This window comes from Passer domesticus, chromosome 10 (genome assembly GCF_036417665.1).
Source record: "Passer domesticus isolate bPasDom1 chromosome 10, bPasDom1.hap1, whole genome shotgun sequence".
NCBI classification, from domain to species: Eukaryota; Metazoa; Chordata; class Aves; order Passeriformes; family Passeridae; genus Passer; species Passer domesticus.
Window position 1 is genome coordinate 20,228,665 of NC_087483.1, and position 20,369 is coordinate 20,249,033.

General features: G+C 40.8%; 1 protein-coding gene and 2 long non-coding RNA genes across 6 annotated transcripts in view; 2 read left to right on the forward strand and 1 right to left on the reverse strand.

The window, feature by feature from the left end:
* LOC135308807 (uncharacterized) overlaps positions 1-16,713 on the forward strand; it is a 420,716-nt gene extending 404,003 nt beyond the window's left edge. Inside the window, exons 7-8 of one of the 2 annotated variants that reach the window (XR_010369176.1) lie at positions 11,820-11,968; positions 15,139-16,713. This is a non-coding gene — a long non-coding RNA (uncharacterized LOC135308807). The remainder of the gene's footprint in view (positions 1-11,819; positions 11,969-15,138) is intronic. The other variant, XR_010369177.1, reaches the window with a different exon arrangement.
* Positions 5,328-10,021, reverse strand: LOC135308809 (uncharacterized). The gene is made up of 3 exons (XR_010369180.1): positions 7,882-10,021; positions 6,924-7,012; positions 5,328-6,551 (listed from the first exon to the last, which is right to left on the reverse strand). It is a non-coding gene; the product is annotated as an uncharacterized LOC135308809 (long non-coding RNA).
* Positions 16,714-17,793: 1,080 nt separating the features above from the next.
* CWC22 (CWC22 spliceosome associated protein homolog) overlaps positions 17,794-20,369 on the forward strand; it is a 35,881-nt gene continuing 33,305 nt past the window's right edge. For 2 of the 3 annotated variants that reach the window (XM_064434286.1, XM_064434288.1), the window contains exons 1-2: positions 17,794-17,885; positions 18,286-18,394. In XM_064434286.1, the coding sequence (XP_064290356.1) occupies positions 18,368-18,394 (27 nt within the window). In that variant the 5' untranslated portion in view covers positions 17,794-17,885; positions 18,286-18,367. Of the gene's footprint in view, positions 17,886-18,033; positions 18,197-18,285; positions 18,395-20,369 lie in introns of those variants that run through there. The other variant, XM_064434287.1, reaches the window with a different exon arrangement.

A 20,369-nucleotide genomic window follows, 5' to 3' on the forward strand; every position in this document is an offset into this window, starting at 1 on the left:
AAATCAAACTACAGTATTGGAGTAAAATCAAATTCTTGTAGACTTCTGAAAAATTATCATATATCAATATGTCAGATACAGGCAAGCTTGCATATCTCACAACAAATCATTGCACATATAGTTTTAAAGTATTTTATTAATATTATAATAGCTATACAGTGGAAGAACTGTTGCCCCTCAAATTAGAATCAAAGCTTTATTCTTTAAATAATAACTCAAAAGTTGGGATGTAACAAATCTATTTTTAATATTTACAGAAAGAATAGAGTTTTGCATGAGGAAACATTCAGAAAAATAATTTGGTGAGCATCTCCTACAAAATCATGCCTGGACACTGTTTCTTCTCTGACATAGGGACTCAGGCAGGTCAGCTTCTCTAAAGTCAGCTTTCCTTTAAGCCTTAAAAATAAATAGCTTCCTTAAAGGAATAACATTCAGTTTAAACAGTTACAACACAGCAGAATTACAGAAATTCGTCAGCCAGTCCAGATTTCTGCTGTTTTCCGCTATGATGCTACTTCAGACATCATGAAGCAGAGTTCATTATATCATTAATTCATAAGGATACAGTACTGAATTGCTGAGTCTAAATAAAAATCTCTATGGGGTGCTACTGTATTTTTTTTTTCATGTTGAAAAAAAAAAAAGGAAGCTACCTGGACCACTGACTAAACTTTAAAAGGATTAAAATACCTGCTGGAAAATTCAGAATGTATCAAATTCTTGATGGAGGGGCTTTTTTTTGTGTTTTTACAAACTTAAATGGTTATTTGAGACATAATTATCAAAGTGCTATAAAAAAGGCAATCTTAGAGGAAGTTCTGACCAGATAGAAATGGATTGGAGCTTGTGTGTGTGAGATACTGATGTTTTTTCAAGTCTCCATGTTGTTTGCAGATCCAAGTTCTGTGCAAACATCTTTCTTCTTTGCCAAAGACCTCAAGATTTTTAAGACTGGGGATGAACTTTTTAGTAGCAGGGCCTGTAGCAATAGACAAGGGGTAATGATTTTAGACTGAAAGAAATTAGATTTAGACAGGACATAAGGAAGAAATTTTTATGATGAGGGTGACAGAACACTGGAACAGGCTGTCCAGAGAGGTGGCAGATATCCCAACCCTGGAAACATTCAAGGCCAGGTTGAGCAGGGTTCTAAGCAACCTGATCTACTTGAAGATGTCCTTGCCCACAGAGATTGGACTACAGGACTTTTAAAGGTCCCTTCCAAACCATTCTATGACTGTGTGTGTTTCTGTGATTTGTCACCATTTTCTTAATGGGGACAGAAGAAGGTTCAGTTAAATTTGAGGCTGGACTGAAAGATCCATAATATCTCGGGACTAGAAATTGATGGTTCCTCTCTCTGGAGGGCCATCTTAAAGGAAAGCTGTCTCACTGTAATAAGAAGAAGAGGTGTAGAAAGACATCAGCAAGGGAAGAGGTAGCAAGAGAAACAGAAACATAAAGGAAAAGTCTGATAAATAGAAAATGTCATGAAAATTAATAGACAGTAGGAGAGAAAAAGGAGACTGTACAATGGGAGAAAACAGGGGCTGAAAAAAGTTCAAAGAAAATACTAGCTTAACCTCAGTAACCCACTCATACTGTAAGGGCAGAGAATCTCATTTAACATTTCTTAGGTTTCAGAATTCATTGTACACTGAAAGAATACTTGATAAATTATTTAGACAGTTTCAACTGAGACTGGAAAAATCCCAGCCTGTCAGAAGCTAGGTTAAAAAAGGTTGATGCTGCATAAATAATTTACTTCTTTGGGGACGAAAAAAACATACAAATGCTGTGTCTAGAGTAGAGAAGTGCTAAACCTGCTGAAGCTCAGTAGACATACAGGGGATTTAAACCAGCACTACAAACTGAGTGCTCTCATTTAAAAGCAGAGGCTATACCATAGCTAAGTTATCAAAAGAAACTCGACATTAAAGATTGTACAATTCATTTATTTCATACATGCACACTTTTAACACCACGAGAATAGTCCAATTTAAAAAAATATATATATAAGCCTCTTTTTTCAGTGATTTCTTGTGGCAACTAATTTAAGTAAAGTGAACTTATTATATCAGTGTTGGGTTTTTCTTAATTAATTAGCTTCATTTCTATAAAAGAGATATCCTCCAGCTTCACCACAACAATCCACTGTTCTTAGCAGATAGTTCCTGTTCTAGTCAGAATTGCTTAACATTTCAAGGGAACCAGGTCATGGGGTTTGTTTGTTTTTACATAAAGTAATTATTACTTTTTTATTATTATTATAGTATTTTTAAGAGAAATAACCATGGTAAGAGAGGAAATGAATTTTTACATATATATTTTATTATGGTTTTCATTTCGGTAAGCAGAGGTACAGAATTTGACAACAATGACCTTCTATTGCAACATACCAGCACAGTGTAATACTCTGAGCAAAGTCATTTCAGTAATATCAGATGTACAGTGGACACAGAAGCTGCCAACTTAGCTTTGCTGGCTGTCACAAGTCAACACTTCCTAAAGACACCGTTCCATAAGGAACTTCTGTCCCCTGTTCCTCACTGAAGTCTACAGAATCTGAGGAGATTCAGCAGCCCAAGAGGGATAAGGTCCTAAAATAATTCTGTCCTTGCTTCTGACCACTACAATCCCCCTCAGACAAATAAAAGTCAGCCTATCACTTAATTCTGTGTATGGTCAATGTGCTCCATGTATTGAATGATATCAATAAATGGAAATATTGCTCTGGCTGACATGTATCAGGGCATCTCAGATTTGTGGCTAGCAAAGAAAATACTATAAATCTGGAAGGTGATTGATGGATTAAACCTCTGCAGACAGGAGTTAGCTAAAACAAAATACCTCAAAACTCCTTCGTGTATGCCCATATATAAAACTGGAATTCCACTTGTCTGCCTCCTACACAGCCCTGCCAGCTCACCAGGCACAGCCAGGATATCTGCACATCAAAGCTGCTGTGCAGTCTGCCTTGATACTTGTCAGTAGAATTATTGTGTGTTCCCTGTGTGAAGGAGAGGAATTTAGATGTTCAAAGTATCGCTTGTGAGAGCACACCAGAGCAGCACACCCTATAATTTGGCTGACCCGTGGGGGAGGCTGGGGGAAGCAGAGTCTTTATGACTTTATTAATTCCTGAGAAACTTAAAAGCATATGGCCCCAGCTTGACAACATCTACTGCAGGCATGGCCATGGCCCAGCCATGTGCACCCCGTAACCAAAAATACACACTGTCTCTCTTCAGTGCCCTTAAAATGCTCCTTTAACTAATTCATGTAATTTCCTTCTGTTGTACTGATGTGAAAAAGATTCCTTTGTTTTGACCTATGAGTCTCAGTCACTTTCAGCTCTGAGGCTCTGCCATCATCTTATGTCTGGGGCTTTAGCCAAGGAGAGTGGCAAATCCCTGCCCTCCTCAGCCTTTGCCCAGGGACCCCTTGGGTGTTTCATAGACTTTGGGATGGATCAGAGGCAATCATTACTATCCTGATTCTTGTCAGCTCTGAGGTCTGTGTTCAGTAAAGATGCATAACGCTCATCACAATAGGATTTGTCTGAAACACTGGCTTTAATTTGGTATCTTTTTTCCATATTAAATATTTTTCCTAAAAGAGCTTAATGAAGAGATAATAAGAGTTGGAAGTTTTCTCTTCTGCATTTACAATGGATATTTTTACTCAGGTAGTGCTCAAAGTAGAGATATATGTTCCAGGTTGTCTAAAAGCACTGTGGATGAAGAAAATGACCACCCTCAGGTTTAGTAGCAGAGCATTTATATGTAGGTACAACAACAGCTTGTAAAGTCATATGGACTTTGCAGTAGGGAGTAAAGTGGGGAGCAAGACAGTTTCCCTTTTAGAGCTATCTTCCAAAATGAACTGCCAAATCTGCTGTCTATGATGGAATTCTCCCATTTTGAAAGACTAAGCTCAGCTAGTTCAAACGTACTGCAAAATTCAGCTAATATTTTCTATTCCTGAATATTTTTTAAAAAGCAAACTTCAGAAAAATCAAGCAATTCCTTACTATTTATCCCTTTCAAATAAGGCTTTATTCTTTGCTTGTCATAGATCAAGGGGTTTATCAAGGTTTTTATGTATTAATTTACTATTTTCCCCAGACTTGTCAATTTGAGCATAACAAATGGATAAAGGTAAACAGCACTAAATAATTATAATAAAACTGAACAAAAAGAAATGGAGAATTAATGTCCTTGTTAAGGTTGATGTCATGCTTTGCTTCCAGAATTAGCTACCTATTCAGTATTTATTTTCTTCACATTTATTTACATGTTCTACCAGAGAGAAAAAAAATCACTAGTGGGTAAATATGGCACAGGATTTAGAAGTCTGTTGCAGTGTTATTTTTTTTCTTCTATAGACCTCTAGTCACTATATGGGAAAATACTGACATGGCAAAAGAAACAGAACTCTTAATCTCCTCTGCCTTTTATTAAGCTAATGAGGCTGAAGGACAGGCTGCCTGGGGAAGGGGTTTCAAGAGTGCAGATCCCCACCTCCAAAACATCCCACTGTGCTACTGGGGTTCTTCTGTCATGACAACTGAGACTCAGCCACTGATATATGTGCCACTAAATTCTCTGTGCAAAAAAAAAAGGGTAATGGCACACGTCAGGTGGGAAGTGTAATTTTTTAACTGATACAATATATTAGTACATGTTCTTAATTGCTTGGTTGTTGGTGTAGGAGGTAAGACGCAGGAAGGAGATGGAGAGGGACGTTGTGGTGTGTGTGTTTCCAGCTTGTTCCTACAGGATGGCTCTCACAGGGAGGGTGTCAGGAAACATCATTTTGTCTAAAGTGATGTAGCCCATCACTAACCTGGCACAGTGCTGCCTTCCAGGCATCCCACTGGGCTCTGCTTCAGTGCCAGCGCCCGCAGATGCCAGGGACCGAAATGGAAACACGGACACCACAGCGGTCACTGGAACCATAATCGCGGGGGCTGGCTTGGGGAGGAGTATTTAAGCTGCGTTTTGTTTCTGTTCTTGCATGGCTGCATGACAATTACCCCCTCGCACGGAGCAGCCCCGCCGCCCGCCGGGCGCGCTCCGCCTTTGCTCCGCGCCCGTCCCGCAGCAGCGCTGCCGGGCCGGGCACCGCTCCCTCTGCCGGGCCGGGCACCGCTCCCTCTGCCGGGCCGGGCACCGCTCCCTCTGCCCCGCCGGGCACCGCTCCCTCTGCCCCGCCGGGCACCGCTGCCTCTGCCCCGCCGGGCACCGCTCTCTCTGCCCCGCCGGGCACCGCTCTCTCTGCCCCGCCGGGCACCGCTGCCTCTGCCCCGCCGCTCCATCTGCATCGCAGTGCCAGAACCGGGCCGAGGAGCGCGGCTCCATCTCGCTCACGCCAGAGCAATAATTGGTTTCAGGCCTGAGTAAGTCTATTGAGCTCAGCCGAATTTCTCCCGATTTACACCGAAGTAACCAAGATCAGTTTGTGACCTCTCTGTAAGACAGAACATTATTACAAAGTATTTGTCCCTTTGCATTCATGAAGAGCCAAGGACACAGTGCTTTTCTCATTTCTATTTCCATCTTTCCATTATGCACTTCTGTGACAACCTCTTCTATAGATGCTGGCAAATGACAAAAATGGCAAGGAAATACAATGGGAAACATTTACACTTTTATATGCATAGCTGTATAATTACTAAGAAGAAAAAAAATTTCTTGGCAGAGTGGAATTTAAAAAGACCCACAAAGCTAAAGGCAGTTCTATGAAGTTCTGTCTTTCTGCTGCCTTCACTCACTTTCTTCCCGTATTCATTATTTTATTATTTTACGTTCTCATAGAGCAGTAAGGTCAATATAGTGAGCCCAGCTGCTGGCTCCTAGCTGAGACTGAGCCTTTGAGGTGGAGAGTGGGATCTGACATTACTGTATATTTTACTGAATACTTTTTTTAGCTAGTAAATAAAAAGAGATGATTCATGCTTTTCAAGAATGGACATTTTCCACCCTCCCGGAGGTTCTTACAAGCTGACTGAAGAATAATTCAGATGGCACTTGAGAAGAATTGACTTCCTAAAATCCTCACCATCCCTGCAGAGGTGCTTTGGTCCAATTTTAAACAGGTATTTAGTTCACTGTTTTTGTTCAGCTTTTAGATGCTACTCATTTTAGTGCATCTTTCTTTGCAAATCCCAGAATAAAAAGAAATGTTGCAACTGCACAAGTCAAATCTGTTTGAAGAGAATGTATTGTAAAATTATCTCAGCGTTCTTTTTATACTGTGAAAGTGGTGACAGCGCTTTGATGTGGAAGGGATGAGATACAGTAATCTGAGGGGCTGCTATGAAAGGAACGACATGCTTTAAGCTGGAACTGTACAGAGAAACACACAGTAATGACAGCTTCACACAACACCTAATTTGATTCTTTCTTTGCACCACAGTGAATCTTTAAACCACATCCACCTGCTAATGAGCAGGGAGGCTTCTGAGCAGAGGTCACCTTCTCCCACTTTTGTAAAATTCACTCCATCCCGCTTATAAAACCATCCATTTGTCTTTGGTGAGTGTGCTGCCACATAGAAATCAAATCAAGAAAGGGAAAAATTAGTGCCTGTTTTTGCAATTGAAATTACTTCTAATTTTAAGTAGGAATTACTTCTCTAGATAGGGGAATTAGTTACAAATATTCCTAAAAAAAAAGGAGACCTCTTCCCCTCTGCCCCAAACCCAAGCAATTAACAAATGCAGAGCTGGAATCCTGGAGTTTCAAGCAGGAGTAACTTTACATACACACTTGCAGATCATTGCTGAACCAGCAGTGACTTGCGTGGGATTGTGCTTTGGTATTGCCAACTCCATTGGGGAAGGTTGACTAAAACTGGTGAAAGCAAGAAATTTCAAGAGCAGAATTATTTTCTGTACAGAGAAATGTCATGCTCACCCATACACTTATTGAACGTTCATATTTGTCTGGCTCAAAGCTAAAAAGAGCAAACTTCCAGATTTAAGGCAAATGTTGGATTTTGAATGCTAGAAAATAAATGCCGCAAGTTATTTCTATATTTATGAATGTTAGATAGTGAAATATTTCCTAAAGCTCAGAAATTTGTCAGATTATTAACCAGAACAAAATAAATCCACTGCATTGCAGATAATGCCCTGAATGCCTAGTGAAAGGCCATGCTGATTAGCTGTACCACAACTTCCCTGTGTGATATTAATCACAAAACACAAGGGACTCACCCCAAAGTGTCTGCCACTATCACAAGGCACCTAAAAACTATTTATTTAATTTTCCCAGAGGACAGTTTATTCTCCCAGCCCTAAAGTACATGCTGTGATGCTGACTGGAAAAACTAGACACGTTGTGTCAAAGCTATGAAGATCCATAAAATGGTTATTAAAAGAGTAGATCTTTATCTACATGTAATTGAGAGGCCAGTATAACCTTTAAAATATTAGTATATGGATACATTTGACAGATAAATTACAGCATATTTCTTTTATTATTAATAATTAGTTCCTAATTAGTTGTAATTCTAATATAAGGAGGAATAATTATGTTTCTAAACTCAGTGAGCTAAAGCATGGGCATACTCTGTGACCCAAAAGGAGTTTATAATTTCTATGTAAAAATATTTAGTGAATATGTAATGAAGCTGTGGGAAGCTGCAGGATCTGGACATCTCCTATGGAGAGAACAAAGCCTCATGTCACAGCATTAAGCTTCATTCTGCTGCTCTCCCACAACCAAGAAAACACTTTTATTCTTTGTAACTTGGGGGTACTTAGGAATGCTATGATTTAGTTTTTCTGTATGTGTTTTATAGTACTTCCTTTTTCTCACACACATCTTCATTCAGGCAAATCTGTGCAACTCAGAAACAACCACATCTCACCTGAGCAGCTGCCTGCTTGATCTGAACATTCTCTTGTTACTGCATTCCTGCTCTGGCACAGATCTCATCACAACACAAGGCTCTCACACTTATTTACCAGTCTGAAAAGCTCTGCATATCGGAGAGTTCAAAATGCTGACTTCCATCCCTAGATCTCTCAGGGGCCTAGGACCTGGCTGAAAAGGGTCTGTAGAAATACACCAGAGAAAATAAAGTTACTCTGTTAAAGAGAGATATTAGCAGGCTTTTTTGGGGACACCATGCCTACTATTTAAACTTCTGTTGCACATGAAGTCCTGAGGTGTTCCTGTGACAGGTTACTGAAAGTTATTTAAAGCAAATATATGCTCATAGCTGGGGTTTTTATTTCATTTATGAGTTTCAACTTCTGGCAAACCCATGCAATGAGATGGAGAGAAAGACAACAAACTACCCAAAATTCTGTTTGTAGTAGATGGTTTTCAGGGTCAGAGAAAGTAGTGATGACTCTTGACCCTTAAAAAATGTTTAAAAAAATTTATCACTTCAGGTTGTCATAAAAACCTGCCTCTCAGTTTTAGAGGCTATTCAGGATTATTTTTGCATATATTTCCTTTATTTTAGCAAAATACCTACTAGCCTTGGTGTTTGTATTTTTATGACTGCTGTAACTAAAGCTGTTCCTTGTTTATTCTCTCTTTGTTCTTGTTCACTTCACGCTATCTTTCTTCTCTGTTTATCCACACACAAACAAACAAACAAACAGTGCTTCCTGCTGCCTCCCAGACCACTGCCAGCTGTCCTGATGTCAACTGGCAAAGGACAAAAGCAGCCCTGCCATAAAGACCTTTGCTGAGAAGTTGATCTCTGCAGCCTCCTCCCTTTCTTCAGAGTGCCAGCAAAGATAGCACAGCTCTCCAAACTGGAACCATTAGAGGAATTCAGTCATTTGGTTAACTTTCTATTATTGGGCATAAAACAAGAAAACCAAAACACTCTTTCAACTATTCTTCAAACCAACACCTTTGGTTGCAATGCTGGGCAGAATTTTTATGTTCAGAGATTAATATACTGATAAATGGTTGACTTAATTTTCTTAAACTGTCCCTTCCTGGTTAAAAAAAAAAAAAAAAAAAAAAAAAAAAAAAAAAAAAAAGGAGCTCTTGGGGGCACTGTTTCATTATAAAAAGAAGGGGGAAAAAAGCAAAAAAGATTAAGATACTTCTCAGAAATTAATTTCCCACAATGATACACAGTGATACTATTGAGAATAGCACATAAGTGACAGAACTACTGTTGGTAAATTTTGGTACTACGAAAACTCCTCAGTGTCAAAATTAATCACAGTGTCAAAATAAATCAAGGTAATTCATAACTGCAGCTCAGAAGCAGTGTAACAATATATTAGGGAATTTAAAAAGGATTTCCAGGATTTCATTACAGGTAGGAGGTGGGGGGAAAGTCCATATTGTTGATAAGAACTCACATGGTGGAAAATAACAAAAGCTATTGGATTAGGTAGAGAAAAAAATAAGAAAACATTTTCATTTCCAAAGAATCTGTGTCTAAAAGAAACAATTCTAAAAATAATTAACAAAACACTGTATTTCGTAATAATCCTTATACAAGCAACTTACTTATGGTCCAATTCTTGGAAAAAAACCACAACAAAATCACAAACCCTCTAATCCTTACTAAAATATACTGGCAGGAACACACACACACACACACACACACACACAAAGAAAGCGTTCATATCCAAAAGCCACATTACTTTCAAAGATTAACATTATATCAAATGAGATTTCTTAATTTGCTTCTATAGAGTAAATCCAGATTAACGCTAAATCATCCAAGTAACAGTTAGGGAACACCTTTTGTAAGTTTGTGTCAGTTGATGCTTCTTGATCTGTGGTCTTTTTTAGGACTACTGAGTCTTAAATATATTGGATCAGGTGGGTGTTTATGCTTCTTTTCAGCTCAGTCGAGGGAGGAGGCTGCCTCTCCTTGCTTTAACCTACTTTCTCTGCTAAACTCATTTTGCTTCATAAGCCCCATGGAGATTTGAGAGGCAAAGCCAGTTTATTCCTACAGGGGTCCCACTTTGTTCAGAAATATTGCCAAAGGCTCATTTGGAAACCCTTCTCACAGGAAATAGGAACATTTGCAAAATGTACCAAATAGGTACTTTGCAAAAACCGTAAGGACTCAACTCAAAATAGAAAGGTACAGTTAGCAACCGTAAGAGGAGTGTACTGCTTCTCTTCAAATATAACATCTGAGGAGAAAGCCCATCAAAAATGAACAAAAGTAATTAATATTCATCACATATTCAAACATGGAGTGATTCTCATCATTAAATATTGTCTAACTGTTTGACGCTTATTATTTATAATACAATATATTCTGTTTCTGATTGGAGTTTACCACACGTTCTGTAGCTGAGTTAAAGAAAAATACTCGTTTTGTGCGCAGCTTTCATGTTGCATTTTATGTCTTAAAATGTAGAAGCCTTTTCACCATGATGAAATAGGATGGAAGAGTCACAATTACATATTTTGAAAAAAAAAATCTCTTTTTTTTTTTAAATTTGTAAAAAATCCAAGTATATGTTGCTATGCTGGGATACCTCCTGTGCAGCAGGACACAGAGGTGACAGATGGAGGGTGCCACCTGTATCCAGACAGGGTTTCTTTGGCACTCTTCAAGATCACTTTGTACATTCACAAGGGAACACTGTCATTATTTTATTGAAGACAAAATCTCTCTGTCCAGAAGGACTCCTGAGAAGAAGACCATTTTTTGACAGTGCTCAGCTGCACTCATGGTGTCCCCAGAAGATTTGTGAAGTGAATACTTCACCACAATTAGGACAACAAAGACATATAACCATTCCAGTAACGGATGGCTGAATTTCCTACCCTGGTTAGGTGAGAGGAACCATGCATGGCCATGGTGCTGCAGGGAGGAAACAGTGCTTGGGATTAGAATTTACCCTAAAAATTAAAAAAAAAAAAAAGGAAATCTCTTTGTTGAGTACAATGGGTCTTCAGGTCATCCATCATACAGTCTGTTTCTATTTAGACCATACAGCAAATCTGTTCTAGTGTTTCTATGAATAGTTTGTTTCTTTATTTATTTATATATTACTTATAGGAGTTCATCAAAATAATAGTGCAGTCAATTTGGCTTTACTCCATTAGCTGTGCCTTGGTGTTTGAAGATCTTCTGATCTGCAGACCATAATGATAACTAAATCATCAAATAACAATAATCTTGCTCCTCAAGTTGCAGTATCCCAGCCCTTTGGAGAAATACAGCCATATGCCATAGGAAAAACAGTGCCCATTTTTAGCACAAGGAACACCAAGATACAAATCACATCACAGGCAGAGTTAATTAAGTCAGGCACCTACTGCTTGCCTATAGTTTGTAACAGCTATTAATTTGAAGGTCTGCTGTAGTGCTAAGATGAGGTAATTAACTAATGCATTGTGTGACATGATGAACACATTACTAGAGGGGCTTGTTACCCTGATGTTTTTGGGATAACAGAGTAAAATTTTAGACAATATACCACAGCAGTTTAAAGGGGAAAAAATGCTTACAGGTCTTTCTTAGACAGAGTGAGAAAAAGGTCAGGAGCTCTTACCATTGATTATAGAGTGTGCAGAACCACACTGCTGTTAAAACTATCAAAAGAGCATCAACATTTTGGCACCTATTTTTGTTAGTTTGAACAAGTAATTTTGGCAATTGCTGTGATTTTTTTAAATTATTTGCAGTATATATATACACAGGAAGTCTGCATTTTGTTTAAAATCATATTGAATTACATACATGGTGTCACTATCACTCCAAAGGAATTTCTTTTATCCCTTTAGTGCACCTATCTTATTGACTGAAGTTATCTTTTTTTCCTTGATTGACCTGCTAATTCTTCTATTTCACACCACTAGAAAATTCTTTGATCCATGGAAAGAGACATTCTGAGTAGGCTAAAGAACAATTCCTATGATATGAAATAGGATTGAAAAGATTAAAATGAGAGACAGGAGACAGTGTGCAGGCTCTGCCAGGATTTAGACCAGCTACACGCACAAATCAGGTAAGATCCTAGGATCACTTTCACCATGGACACAAGTTGATCTCATATTATAAAAAGCTTCTCTTTAATAGAATTGAAATGTATCACTTCCAGGAAAATCATAGTGGCATCAGGTTTTGTACAGTAACTAACAGTTAGTGCAACACTTGTTGGCTGCTACAGAGGAATGGAGTATTTTACTGCATATATGCGTCAATTTAAAACTGGTTACTTTTCTTGTTACTGTACTCTCTTGCTTTTATTGTTTCAAATATGTTACTGTTCTGTATACAGCAAAGCTCCCTGTGAAATACTTCAGGAGGTCTTTCCAGTGTTGTTATTATGTTTCAATGCTGAAAAAAAAATGTTTTCCACCAACTTTCTGTATTTTTAAATCTGTTGTAATTAACTCACATGCTGGATATGCTGAACATCCAAGAACTCCAAAGGATGCTTAATGTTCTGCCAACACCTAGATATTTTGTCATGACATCAGGACCATAAGAACTATCCAGAAACCAAAAAAATCCAGAATAATTAATTAATATATTTTGTCCTTTCCATGCATTATGAGGTATCATCTACCCACCACGTGTTGGTGCTTTAATCTCACCTGAGATTCATTGGGAGCAGCCAACAGCTGTGGTCAGAGAGCACCTTTCCCTCTGAACTGAAGAGATGAAAGATGAGCACAACGTACAAATGCCAGCTCAGCAGTGAGAAAGAAAGCTAAAGAACAATTTCTATGATGAGATAGGATTGAAAAGATTAAAATGAGGGATGGGAGCTACACTAACATGCTCAGCAGTGAGAAGCAGCTACATGACCTACAGCATGACTTGTCCTTTAGTTCAAGTCATGAGTGGCTACTTCTGCTCAACGACGTCAGCATAAAAATGCAGATGACAGAAGGAACAGAACTCTGTGATTTTTTTTTTCTTTTACCTCCTGTATCATGCGTTATTGTGATACAATCACCAGGTTAGTGCAGGAAGGCAAAGTGCATTCATTAGCCTGTCCTCTGGTTTCTGGGCACAAACACACCTTCACACTCAGCATCATGACCCCACCACGGGGTTCTACTGTCCTAGCTCTGCAGAAAAGCAGAGATATTTTTTTCTTAAAGGTTAGGAGATATAAAAATTCTTCACAGATGATAAAAAAAAATAGCACAAAGGAGCAAAAACAAAATTGAAAAGGGTTTAGTTGCTAAAAAAGGATTTTAGTTGCTAAATAAGCTAAAGCTGCCAAATGATGACACAGTTCAATTAATCGTATAGCCCTAAAATTTTAGGCAGATATTCTAACTTCAGGGTGCTGGCTGTAGAGTGACACCTTGGTTTGATGAAGTCTTGGAACTGTGGAAAAGAACCAACATTCTTCTGCAGTGTGTAAGGACAAAGTGAAACTGAGGACATGAAAACACCAGTTCACAGCCCAGTGACCTGTACCTGCAGCACTATGTCTGGCTCCACTCCATACCACTTAGTAGGAAAGGCTTCAAACAAACAAACATTAATAACATTAGCAAGCAAAAACTCATTATAAAGAAAGACTCTTTCTTGCCAATCTGCATTCACTATGCTTTTCTTTTCTGAATAATTGCTTACTCTGTATATTAATTTGAGGTTAGAATATGCCTGAATGGACAAGAATTGTTTTCGATCCCAGAAGCTGGTTGGAGAAGAGCATTGCCTCAAAACTGAAAGAAGGGAGATTTTAGGATACAGACTAGGAAGTGCTTTAAACAGTAGCTGAGTGGATTTTTTTACTACTATGAGAAGCAGCTGAAAGACTGCCATTAAAAATAATAGCAAACATATGTGATGTGTTCTCACACAGACAGAACTGTGTGGAAGTTCAACATATGATCATCCCTGCCATTGAGCTCAGAGGGATAGCTTCACTTTGATGAGGTTTCAAAACACACTGCAGGAGTCTGCTGGTGTTTCCTTGGGAAAAACAAATTTTGTGATGGAATGTGATGAGTGTCACGCATTGGAGGTATCAAAAGAGATATTTCTTAGTATTGTAAACTCATGATTTCCAGCAGTTATTAAAATGCAATGGTGAGGGAACTGCAGAGCTCAGATATTAGATCCCTCTGAAATAATGGTGTTTATGTGATGTAAGACCTTTCTTTTTTTTTTTCTCTCTCTCATATGTTGCTTCTTAACATTCTGCATCAGAGATAACTCCTGCCACACAAAAGGTAACAGTAGAGTGGGGATTGCACATCCCTGACCCACTCTGCTACTGAACAAGTTCAGCTCTGCTGTCTCCAGCCTCCTTTGCTGGCTCACCTCACTTAGGTGACCTTAAACTGAAAGCACAGAGAATGAGATTTCTCATCTCAGCTAATGTGCAGAGTAATATCCCACAGCCAGCAGATTGCAACAGCTATCTGGAAACAAATTTGGAGCCTTGCACAAGCTTGTAATTCTACAGCATGCTAAAGGTCACACTGATTAACTTGGATGGGAATTAGCTGTGTATAAATTCCTCACTCCTATAAAGCAGGCAGGAAACCAGTCTCAAATCCATCATTCTGAGGTTAATTAGTAAAGCAATACTAACTGCAAAATCTCAGTTACCAGGATAAGCTATTGGAGCAGCTATCAGTGGTTTTTCAGAAGTATTAGGTACTTTCAGTGAGCAAGCCTACTGCTCACTTGTGGAGCTACAGCTGCTTCTGCCAGGAGAGGCGCCAGCCCAGGGAGTGCCATGTGGATGATTTTTAACTCATATCATTTCCAACACAATGACAAAAACTGCCATGGGAAAACAACGACTAAAACTATGTTTCCTGTGGCTTACTAATGGACTATTCATGCAAAACATTAAGCTGATGAATGTGAATTTGTTGGATGCATTAGCCTTTCTCCCTTTGAGCAGGTTTCAAAGATTACAATTATGTCTGGTTTAATTACTATTAGTCTCAATTGAATTGTCAGTTCTTTCAGCATTTTCAGTGTGTAAAAATTTATATTTAAAATTTGCCTTATCAGGAGGCAAACTTCTCATGTTGGTTCAGTTTTGTATGAAGTGGGCATTATTGTATTTCAAGGCCTGATCATCATGCTTACTTAAGGAGAAGAATTCTTTGTTGATTATTGCTGTTCTAAATACACATAAAGCCACTCAACATGAATTAATTCCTGTGTGGTTTTGCCTTTGGATTTTTTTTCCAGACTCCATAATCATGTTCCATTCGAACTGTAATTTATTTCAGACTGAGACAGAGATGAGAGATCCTCACCATTCCTTACACCCACAGAGTAGCTGCATGGCTCCTGCAGGATGATCAGGATTGCTCCAGTTGGATGCTTCACCTGAGTGCCTTCCAGCCAATTAAGGAGTCCCCCATGCTGAGCAAGAAGTTGTGGAAGACACAGCAAGCAAGAGAATGTGCCTGCATCCCTGTTACTCTCTAGAAGTCAGAACCCACAGGCACAGCTCTGCTTGAGACTCTGGGATCCTGAGTGCAGCAGATTCCAAAGGGCTGATCTGGGATACTCAACCTGCACTGCATTCTACCCCCTTAAAGCACTTGGGAAGTGCAGGCTTTGTCATTTCACTCTCACAGAAATAAAACTTGCATCTCTTAAAGCATTTACCAAACCACAAGACTAGACCCACTGTAAAATTGAAGCATTCTCCCTTCAACCTGATGAGGAATAAAACCAAAGTGTGACCCACTGCAGAAAAGGGACTCTAATTTGAGCAGAGCAGGGAAGAAATGAGCAGAAGGGACTTTCACTGCATAATCCAACAGTAAAAGCATTAACTTAGGAAAGGAGAAAAGGGAAACCTCACTTCACTGCTTCTGTTCAGCATTAAATGCCCTTTTCCTTGTTCAGTGAATCCCATTGCCCCAGCCCCTTCTCTGCTTTCCACATTCAAGAAGAAAACTGAAGAATTTAAGTCACCCCATGTTATTCAGCCACTCTTAAATCACAAACATTTCTCAGAGGTTATCAGTAGCCTCCTGGTGGAGGCACCTCAAAAAAGACCTCTATATTTTCCATCCCTGTCCTCAGGCTCCCTCTGAGGGAAAGCTCAGCTGTCCACACTCTCTCTCCCAGGGCATTTGGAGGGACAGGCTGAGGGATGGTACATGTGCCATCAGCCACAGGGTGTCCCTCTCAGGGGAGGCTGCTGCCACACTGATGCCATATGCCTTTTTATTTCGTGACACCTGTTTACACAGCGTGAGGCAGGGAAAAGATTACTTTCACAGCGGAATGGGAAATCATGGAGCGCTCACTGGCAGACAGTGGGCTCAGGGAATATCTTGTGAAAGCATTTAACAATTCATATTGTCAGAACGGGTACAACCGTCCAAATACATGCTGTTTCCAGTCTCCTGTGTAAGAGCCACATTTGCAAATTATTAAGCCAAAGAAATTATATCACTTAGCTAAAAGTTATAAGCAGAAAAAAAAATCATTCACTTTTTTAGATTATTGTTTCTTAACATCTCCATGTTGGTTTTGAGCAAGCTGTGTTTTGCTTCCTTGACTATTCTGCTTAGTATTGCAACATAAATGAGAAAGTTGACTTTTATGACTTTCTAAATTATAATAACTATTCTCTCCTGAGCACAGAATATTTGTATCTGTAACAATATACAGGGTTACAATGGCATTGCTGGCCTTTGGAAAAGTTTGAGGACAGGTTTGTTCCCATTTTGTGACTGCTTCAAGTGCTGGGGAGCATGAACTGGTACATTAGTTTAAACCACAGTGGTTCTGAGTTAAAGTGCTGCATAGCACAATCTCAGTCATGCTCTTTTTCTCCTACTCTTCTGAGATCATAGTGACAGAAGGGCAAGACAGTCAGTTTAAATCATGGGGATTAAGTTTTCAACTGCTGCACCACATTGACCAGATCTGTCCAGTCATCAATGTCCTCTCCTCACTATGCTGTGATTTTTTTCTTTTTTTGGACAGTGAGCATTTGAGCCTGTACTAATTGTTGCAATGAAAACAGTGCTACAGGTGCATTACATGATGTGACAAAACATAAGTACTCCGATGCCCAGTACGTAATAAATAAGTTGATTTAACAACCTCCAAAAAGAAAGATATGTAGTTTTTTCCAGCTCTGAGAAAATTTCATTGGCATGTTCATCCCCTCAGGAAACAGCAGGGCCCAGCAGGTGTGGAGGCACAGGACCTGTGCGGGGGCACGGGCGGGCACAGCAGTGCCCCACAGCTCCATCACTCACGGCCCTGCAGGAGCCGTCTGCCTGTGCTGCGCTAGTGCCTTCCTCACCCTGATCCCTGCCTCATTTCATTTACCTCACCAGGACTGAGAACTAACCATAAGCATTTTAAGACCTTATGTAGCATTTTCATTTTATTCATCCCCTTCCTATGCGTTTAATTACTTTCCAAAACCCAAACACATCTGTGCCTATAACCAGCCAGAGGCTCTCTGTTCGCCTGGATCCATGGTGCTGCATTGGTTCAGAGCTCACGGACCCCTCTGGCGCCCAGCACAGGGCAGTGTCCGCTGTCTGTGCTGCACAGCTTCCAGCTCCGTTTGACCCACGCCGTGAGGGACAGGAGTGTGCGCTCAGCTGCTCTCCAAGGGCAGCAGTGTTTAACCCGATTTGTCTGCTCTGGGCAGACCTGCACCCCTCAGGGGGCGGCTGACTGCTCCCTGCTGGCTACACGTGCTTCTGACGGGAAACGTGCGCAGCGTAGCAGCGGGGTGTTTTACCCCAGGATGCTCCGCAGAGGACCCCACACCGAGCAGTTTTTATCTCTTGTCACCCTCAGCGAGCGCGCTCCTTTTAAACTGAGGCGGGGCCGGCGCAGCGCGCGGCCCCGCCCCAACATGGCGGCCGGAGGGCGGGGCCGGCCGCGCGCTCTCCCCGCGCCGCCGGAAGTGACGGGGTGCGGGCCGTGCGCGTTGGTGGCAGCGGCGGGAGGTGCGGGGCTCGGCGGGGCCGGGGCCGGGGCCGGGGCTGGGGCCGGGGCCGGGGCCGGGGCCGGGGCCGGGGCCGGGGCTCAGCGGGGCTCCCTTCCCGCCATCCCCTGGGAGCCCCCGGGTCGGGTGTTCGCGGCCTCTCCTGGGCGGGCGGGCGGGCCGGGGCCGGGAGCCGTGCGGCGGGGTCGGTGGGCAGGGCCCCGGCAGCCCGGCCGCTGGCTCGGGGCCGGCTGTGGCGGTGAGCTCCCGGCTGCTGCTGGGCCACAGGAAATCGGAATAGACCCCGAGGAGCCTTTTGGTTTAAGGATTTGTGTAAGCGTAGCTCTAAAGGACAAAGTGAAGGTGGGTGTTCCGGCACCGTGGGCTGTCGAAAGTTCCTGATTGTCCTCCGTGTGTTCCAGGTGAAATGGTTCTCTTGCGCTGAACTCCTTGGATTGCCGCGTTGCTGCGCGTTGAGAACTTTGTGAAAACCAGGAAGTCAAGATGAAGAGCAGGGTGACACAAGTAAATGTAAGTGTTCTTGAACCTAAATTGTAGGCTTTGATCACTCCCATGTCACTGGTAATTAGGGCTGTAGTTGTTATTATTTTAAATAAAACTTCCTGAATGCAAAGCGAGTAACATCTGTAACAGACAGCAGCTGTTTACAAGATAAATACTGCTAGGAATCAGTAAATTAGAGCTATTTCTATTTCCTGTTGTCCTTGTAATCAAAGTCCTGAATATTATTAGTGTAAAATTTTAATAATTGGTCAAAACTGACTGAATGCTGATGGTTCAACAGTAAGTGTAAGCATGTAGAGGAATTGAGCAAGATTTTGAAAAATTTAACAACAGTCTTGAAAGATACAGAGACAGTAAGTAGCAGTTAATTTGACAATTGTATGTCATACTATGCATGTTAAAACTTTTCCTTTTTAGAACTATATGTCCCATTTCTGAGTGGATGGGGGTGATTTTTGGGAAAGCAAGAAGAAAAAATTTAGAAATGCTGTTTGCAAAGTACACCAGGTTTGGGACATGTTAGCAGAGCAATACTGTTATGATGCACCACCTCAAATCTGTGGTATTACTCTGCCTGTTTGTCCAGAGTTGGAACCTGCATCAGCTTCTTCACTATTTTAGACCCAACTTCTCTGACTTGAGTGGCTTTTAGTAGGGATGCTTGAGGGGCAGTTTAATACCTTCTCCTGTTTTCCCAGTCTGGTAGTGCTCCCTCATCTGTCAAAATAAGCCAGCCAGCAAAAGCACACTGTTTGGACACTTTGAGTTAATCATTTTGATGAAAATGGACAAGGAAGGAGAACTAACTTGTGGCAGAAAACCTGGTCACAGGGAGCTGAGGGTGGCAATTTCTTCAACGAGCATAGCTCCTTTTGCAAGGAGATGTGATAAATGGCAAATACAGAAACAGCCATAGCATTGTTTTATTTCTGTGAACACTTGTCTTTTTGGTTCTGCTTGGGCAGAGACAGATGATAAAGAACCCATGAGAGTGGCTCATCCTAAAAAGACCCAGTGCCTTCTTCCCATCTGCTAGATAGGATTTAAATACAGGAACTATTTTGCGTTATTCAAAGATTTTTTATTACCACTTTCTTGGAAGCTTAGGGTACAGACTGGCATTATATTACTGGCTGGGGGAAAAAAACAACTTAAGAACTTTTCTTACCCTTGAATGAATTCAGTGATCTGCTCTGTCGTGTAATGATCATTGAAAGGGTAGAAAACCTTGGTGAGTATGTGAATTTCTTGTAGTAGCTCTGCTGTCAAAGATAATGTGGCTCTAAAGTTAAACAGGTGGACATAACTTTTATAGGGATGCATGCTCCCAGGGGACAATGCAACGCCCTTCTTTTGTATCCTTACCTTGATGTGGGCAACCGAATGCTGGATGTAATTTTAGCAAATTGAAGTGCACCCTAGGAAAGGCAACATTCTAGGACATGTTATAGTGGCCTCAGAAATGCAATTATTGGTTTGCATATATACACAGCCCCCCAGTTAAGTTTTTGGAGATAACAGCTGCCCTGCTTTTTATGGAAGAGGTGTCATTATATTCTGGTCACCCAGAGTTTTAACTGGTTCTTGGGTGGGGCAAGAGTTGGTGTGCCAGTTGGTGGAGAGGGTGCTGCTTCAATGAACGAGCTGTGTTGCTGCAGGGATTCCATCAAGGTGCATAAGGACATGCTTTTGTTGAGTTTCTGCTTCAAGTGGGGTGTTCCCTGTTCCACAGATAATCACTCTGTGACATGGCATTGTGGTTCTGAAAAATCATAAATAATATTTTAAAGGAAGAGATGACCCTTGCAATGAAAGTACTCATGTTACAAATGCTGCTGCTTGACTCTACCAAAGTGGTTTAGAAACATGTTAATGAATAAATTTTCTGTTTGTGGTAGATGCTGTCTCATTCTGATCTTGTATAACTCCATACTTCTAAATGTTCAACACATGGAATTCGGTGTGAGCGTTTAAGTGTGTA